The following is a 6,806-nucleotide window of genomic DNA, read 5'->3' as shown; positions in this document are numbered from 1 at the left end:
GATCCACAGCCTGCTCTAGCTATTCCTCAATATTACTATAAAACTAGGTTACATGTGGTTAAGTATTTTTGCATTAGTCTATGATGCTTGAATTATGTAACTATGATTTCTTTTTGTTGTTTTCCATTTGTACAATTTCTTTTTGAATATCTTCAATTATTTCTCTTCTTTTGTATCTCAGCACAAGACATCTGAATACAGGGAAATGGTAAATCACACAGGTTTGAATGAATTCTTCCTTCTGGGGTTCTCAGAGTTCCCAGAGCTGCAGCTCCCTCTCTTCACTCTCTTCTCACTCCTCTACCTGATGGCCGTGCTGGGGAACCTCCTCGTTATCTGTATAGTATGTGCTGATGATCACCTGCACACCCCCATGTATTTCTTCTTGGCCAACTTGTCTTTCCTCGACATTTCTTCCCTGAAGGTCACTGTGCCAAAATTACTGGCAATCCTCCTGACACAGAGTAATACCATATCATTCAATGCATGTATTATACAGATGTATGGTTTTTCGGTCTCTGTTTCTGTAGAATTTACGATTCTAACCATCATGGCGTATGATCGTTATGTTGCAATATGCAGTCCCCTTCATTATATCACCATCATGAATAAGAGGGTCTGTGCTCTTCTGTCAGCTGTTTCATGGGTAAAAGGTTTTTTGGAGACACTTCCACATATGTTATTTATATCCCAGTTTTCTTTTTGTGACTCCAATGTAATCAATCACTTCTTCTGTGAAATGCCAGCAGTGCTGGAACTTTCCTGCACAGATACCTCAGTCATTGAACCTGTGACTTATGGAGCATCTGTGCTTGCACTCTTTATTCCTTTTCTCCTAACCCTGACATCCTACGTGTTTATCATCTCCACCATCCTGAAAATCCGTACTAAAGAGGGGAAAAGCAAGGCCTTCTCCACTTGCTCCTCCCACCTGACAGTCCTCATTCTGCTATATGGGACTATAATAGGATTGTATTTACTCCCAAGGTCAGGGGACTCTGTGAAAACAAACAAGCTGATTACTGCATTGTACACAGTCATTCTCCCACTACTGAACCCCCTTATTTACAGCCTGAGAAGCAAGGAGTTAAATGTGGCCCTGAAAAATGTAATAGGGAGGAAATCAAAATTTATCAACAATCAAACACTTTTGGAAGCCCCATCCAATTAGACTGTTTTGTATAGGAACTGGTTGGTTTTGAGATCATGCATTAATACAGTATAACCAGGGATTATTAAAAACTAGGTTGGTTTCTTCTGACGGTCATTGATCAGGATGTATTTAATTTAGTAATGTGGACAGCAATGGAAGCACTACAGGGGAAGACGTTTTTAGATCAGGTTATAGAATACCACACTCAAAAACTATGAGGAAAGACTAAAGAGGTTAGGACTTTTCAGCTTGGAGAAGAGGCGACTGAGGGGGGATATGATAGAGGTGTTTAAAATCATGAGAGGTCTAGAACCGGTAGATGTGAATCGGTTATTTACTCTTTCGGATAATAGAAGGACTAGGGGGCACTCCATGAAGTTAGCATGGGGCACATTTAAAATTAATCAGAGAAAGTTCTTTTTTACTCAACGCACAATTAAACTCTGGAATTTGTTGCCAGATGATGTAGTCAGTGCAGTTAGTATAGCTGTGTTTAAAAAAGGATTGGATAAGTTCTTGGAGGAGAAGTCCATTACCTGCTATTAAGTTCACTGTGGGGTAGATTTTCAGAGCCCTGCTCGCCTAAATCCGCCCAAAACCGGGCGGATTTAGGCGAGCAGGGCCCTGCGCGCCGGGAAGCCTATTTTACATAGGCCTCCCGGCGCGCGCAGAGCCCCGGGACTCGCGTAAGTCCCGGGGTTCTCGGAGGGGGGCGTGTCGGGGGCGTGTCGGGGGGCGGGGCCCGGTCGTCGCGGCGTTCCGGGAGCGTGTCGGCAGCGTTTTGGGGGCGGGTACGGGGCGTGGCTACGGCCCGGGGGCGTGGCCGCGCCCTCCGTACCCGCCCCCAGGTCGCGGCCCGGCGCGCAGCAGGCCCGCTGGCGCGCGGGGATTTACGTCTCCCTCCGGGAGGCGTAAATCCCCCGACAAAGGTAAGGGGGGGGTGTAGACAGGGCCGGGCGGGTGGGTTAGGTAGGGGAAGGGAGGGGAAGGTGAGGGGAGGGCAAAGGAAAGTTCCCTCCAAGCCCGCTCCGATTTCGGAGCGGCCTTGGAGGGAACGGGGGGGAGGCAGCGCGGCTCGGCGCACGCAGGCTATACAAAATCGATAGCCTTGCGCGCGCCGATCCAGGATTTTAGTAGATACGCGCGACTACGCGCGTATCTACTAAAATCCAGCGTACTTTTGTTTGCGCCTGGAGCGCAAACAAAAGTAGGCTGTTCGCGCTCGTCTGAAAATCTACCCCTTAGAGAATAGCCACTGCCATTAGCAATGGTAACATGGAATAGACTTTGCTTATGGGTACTTGCCAGGTTCTTATGACCTGGATTGGCCACTGTTGGAAACAGGATGCTGGGCTTGATGGACCCTTGGTCTGACCCAGTATGGCATGTTCTTATGTTCTTATGTTCTTATCTATTTACAAGTTGTTTATTTTCCACAATCAAAAGAAAGAAAACATTTTTTTATTGGTTGTACTATTTACATGTTAAAAATTATAAAAACGGATGGTTGGTGGTGTGTTGATTACAAAATCTATAGAGGTAAACTGGATGGTACCTTAAAATAGTATAATATATGAAACTACTAGGGATGTGCTTTGGCCAAACTTTAGTTATTGGCCCGCCGCGGGAAATTTTGGTTTCCCTTAGTTCGGGCCTTTTTTTTTCAGCCGCCCTGAAATGTTAGCGCGTACTAAAGGGGAGTTAGTGCACACTAATAGGAGGTAGCATGCACCAACCCCATTAGTGCGCAGTAACCCCGAAAAATGGAATTTCCCAAAATTTTGGGGAAATTCCCTTTGTTTTTCGGGGTGGCCGAAGCAGGACAAATTAGACAATTTTGTTGAAATTTTCTAATTCGTCCTAGACAAATGCACATCCATAGAAACTATCATCTTCCTTCCTAAACATTTTTTTAAGGACTTTAGAGGGTTTTCACTGTAATAGATATAGAGATGTAGGTTTTGAATGTGGTATTCTATTGGGGATTAACCTACAGGAGTGGTTTAACTTTTGTTGGTTGGTATGTTAGATCAGGTTATAGCAGGATTGACTTTTGATATTGTGCCTCCTGCCAGTGATGATACTCAACCAGCAAGGAAAAAGGTTTCAGTGCTTAATGAGAAGGATGTGTCACTATTTGGGAAGGCACTTGAGTTGCTTGAGACTTTTGGGGAAATGTTCAAACTGCTCTCATTGCTTCAAAGTCTTTGCACCTTTCTCCAAAGGGAAAATGCATGTGGAGATGTTTTTATTTCATAGGTTTTTATAGGTATTTTATTAATGAGTTTGTTTTAGCCTGTCTTTCTTTATTATGTATGCAATTTACTTTGTAATCCACCATGAATTAACACTTGTGATATATGCAGATAATACATTTTAATAAATACTAAATTCTAATTTTACTTTTAAAATTGCTGAAGTGAAAGCACCCACAGAGATTTCCATCTGCAATTTTTGGCAGATTCTATTTCCTAGCATAATAGCACATGTGGCTCTGAAAATTCAAATTTATATATGTTGTTTTATCTCCTGACCTAACTCTGCCTCTGGGATGTTTCTAAGACAATGTGGATAAAATACAAGCATTATGGAATGATGTGCATATGTTTATTTGCATTAGAATGGGCAATTCTTAGACTACAAATTTACACAGGTAAAACTCTTTATGTCCATGGAAATGGCTTTCAAGTTTGCCCTCTATGTTTAGACATTTACTTAGGCCTCTGTTAGAAGGGAGGGGTTGAAATTGTTTAAAATCTACTTGTGATATCATGATTATTCATGGAAAAGACCTTGAAAATTGAAATTGGACAGCCTGCCTGTAGCTATTGTTGCAAGAGTCTATACTATTATGAGCTCTTACAAAACTTCCACAGTACTGAAGGTCAGATCTTACTAAAACATATACAAGGACTGTATCATCTCCTTATACAAATGATACCGAATGAAACAAATCTTATTAAATTGATTTGTTTTAGATAAATGCATCAAGCCAATGCCTAGGCCCAAGGTCATGGCCTCACCTAGTGCATAGGCTGAGGCCTGCGAATGATGCTGGGGTCTTGGTCTAGGCATAGACCTAGGCCCAAAGCTAGGACCTTGCCTAGGGCTTAGACCAAGGCCCAAAGCAGTGGCCATGGCCTAGGCCTGAGTGTAACATCAGGATCTCAGCCAAGCCTCTCCAAACAAACTTACATGATCCATCAAGTATCCACAGAAGTGATCAAGCCAGGTCCTGATACCTGGGCCTTGGCCTAGGCCAGAACCTGGAAACAGGCCCAACATCTTGGCCCAGCATGGAAGCCAGGCCCTGATGCCAGGGCTTCCACCTAGACCCAGGACCAATGCCATAGTCAGCAGAGGCTGGGTTCTGATGCCAGACCCAGGTGAAATGCCAAAGCTTGACCCAGAGGCCAGGAAAGACTCCTGGGCTTTGGTCTAGACCAGGGCACAGGCCCAATGCCATGGTCTAGCCTGGAGGCCACAATCTAATGCCTGGATCTCGGCCTAGACTAAATCCTGGGCCCAGGCCCAAAGGAGTGAGTGGGATGCCTTGGAAGGCCCTGTTTTCAATTTTTTGGCAGTTTTTGTTTTTTATTTAATTTGTATTCTATTTTTCACATAAATGAAATAAATCAAGCATTCCTTGAACTTAAATTAGTGGGAAAAAAAACTTCTTGAAAATGTCCCAAAAAAAGTTTTTTTTTCACTTCACATCACTATTTTGAACCCATAACTATTAGAGTGACATGAATATATTATAAGGCATTAGCACACTAGTTACAGTATTAAAATTAGTTTTCTCCAGTTTATTCTAAGCCTGTACTAACATGAAGAATTTTATCCGGCCTAGAAAGATTTTTTCATCGTTACCAAGGAAATGTTTACTCCCTGGTCTACTATATCATTGTTTGCCCACTGACTAGAAATCCTTAACTCAAAGAGGACTAGCCCCTGAACACAGGCTGTACTTGATGGCCATTCAATGGCTACCTATAGCTCCTATATAGATATAGATTTAGATATAGATATATATTGATATAGATAAAGATATAGATATATTTACTTATTTATTTGTTTTTATATACCAATGTTCAATCTGACATATCACATCGGTTTATAGATATAGATATAGATATAGATATAGATAGATATAGATAGATATAGATATATATATATATATATATATATATATATATATAAGCATTTCAAACCTATTAACTATAATATGTATACTGTACATAATATTGTAAATAAGTTTGAAATATTTATATTCTGTGTGCCTTGCCTGGGAACAATTTCTTGGTTCTGTTGTTACTCAGTGGAAGAAATGCTACAGTGGTAAACAGACTCGCTGAGAGGAACGACAGCCTCTCACTGATGCCTATGTTTGCTATCTTTCTCATGTTGCTTATTACTTCCTCTGGTGAGAGGCAGCATGATTTAAGGCTGAAGCTCATTGTCAGAAAGTAAGCCACAGGAGGAGGAGAGACTGACAGTGCAGGTGGGACATAACTTCTGCTACTAGCTTTAAAAAGAAGCAAAAGAAGGGCATCTCTAAAGGAGATATCCAAATTCAGATAAATTCCTTTCTATACAAAGAAGGAGTGGGACAGTTTTTGAATGACTAAAAGAGTTACTGTGAAAAAAACAAAAGAAGAACATTTTCTGTTCCCAGAAAAAGAGAAAAGCCAACTGTAGTTAAGGTCAATTGCTTATTCTTTTATTTCATTAGCTAGACTATAAGAATATGGTAGGTTATGCTGCACACTAAGGATGTGAATCGTTTTTTAACGATTTAAAATATCGACCGATATATTTTAAATCGTCAAAAATCGTTAGGGCCACGATACAATACCAATTCCCCCGATTTATCATTAAAAAATCGTAAATCAGGGGAAGGGGGAGGGCAGGAAAACCGCCGCTGAACGACCTCCTGCAGTCGATCTCCTGCCGGCGCCATTTTCCGTACGAAAACGATTCGCGGCAAGAAATCTCTCCCGGAACCCCGCTGGACTCCCAGGAACTTTTGGCCAGCTTGGGGGGGCCTCCTGACCCCCACAAGACTTGCCAAAAGTCCAGCAGGGGTCCGGAACGACCTCCTGCGTCGAATCGTTTTGGTCTATGGCCGCCGCCATTTTGCGGCGGCCATTTTGCAAAATGGCGCCGGCTGAAGACAACACGATTCTATTGAGGGGGCCGTTCCGGACCGCCGCCGTTCTGGACCACCGCTGGATCCCCAGGTAATTTAAAGCATTTGGGGGGGGGGTTCGGGAGGGTGGGGGATTTAATTTAAAGGGTCGGGGTGGGTTTTAGGGGGTTTTAGTGTGCCGGCTCACGATTTTAACGATTTTTCACGATAGTTTACACACCCAAACGGCAACAATACGATTCCCTCCCCCTCCCAGCCGAAATCGATCGTTAAGACGATCGAGGACATGATTCACATCTCTACTGCACACATAATATGGTCACTTTGCAGATTTTCAGAAGATATACAGTGAGTGAGAGGTTGTTCCTGCATTTCCTGTAAAGAAACAAGGAGATGGAGACCAGAGGAGCAAAGTCAGGAGTACATCACTCTCAGGGAGAGCTTCTAAAGATTGTTACCTACAACCCATGTGAGCATCAGAGACAACATAGCCCAGCATCA

At 42.8% G+C, this 6,806-nt stretch overlaps 1 protein-coding gene across 1 annotated transcript; it reads left to right on the top strand.

Annotated features, from left to right (window-relative positions):
* Positions 1-205: 205 nt before the first annotated feature.
* LOC115077697 (olfactory receptor 3-like) lies at positions 206-1,444 on the top strand. Its single transcript, XM_029579988.1, has one exon. It carries the CDS (start codon positions 206-208, stop codon positions 1,169-1,171), a length of 966 nt encoding a protein of 321 aa, XP_029435848.1. The 3' UTR covers positions 1,172-1,444.
* The last annotated feature ends 5,362 nt before the right edge of the window (positions 1,445-6,806 follow it).

This window comes from Rhinatrema bivittatum, chromosome 16 (genome assembly GCF_901001135.1).
Source record: "Rhinatrema bivittatum chromosome 16, aRhiBiv1.1, whole genome shotgun sequence".
NCBI classification, from domain to species: Eukaryota; Metazoa; Chordata; class Amphibia; order Gymnophiona; family Rhinatrematidae; genus Rhinatrema; species Rhinatrema bivittatum.
Note: the sequence above shows the minus strand (reverse complement) of the source record. Positions and strands in the feature narration are given on the sequence as shown.

What these genes read in the sequence shown, in the direction of transcription:
- LOC115077697 (XM_029579988.1), top strand. Translation starts at nt 206, where the DNA reads ATGGTAAATCACACAGGTTTGAATGAATTCTTCCTTCTGGGGTTCTCA.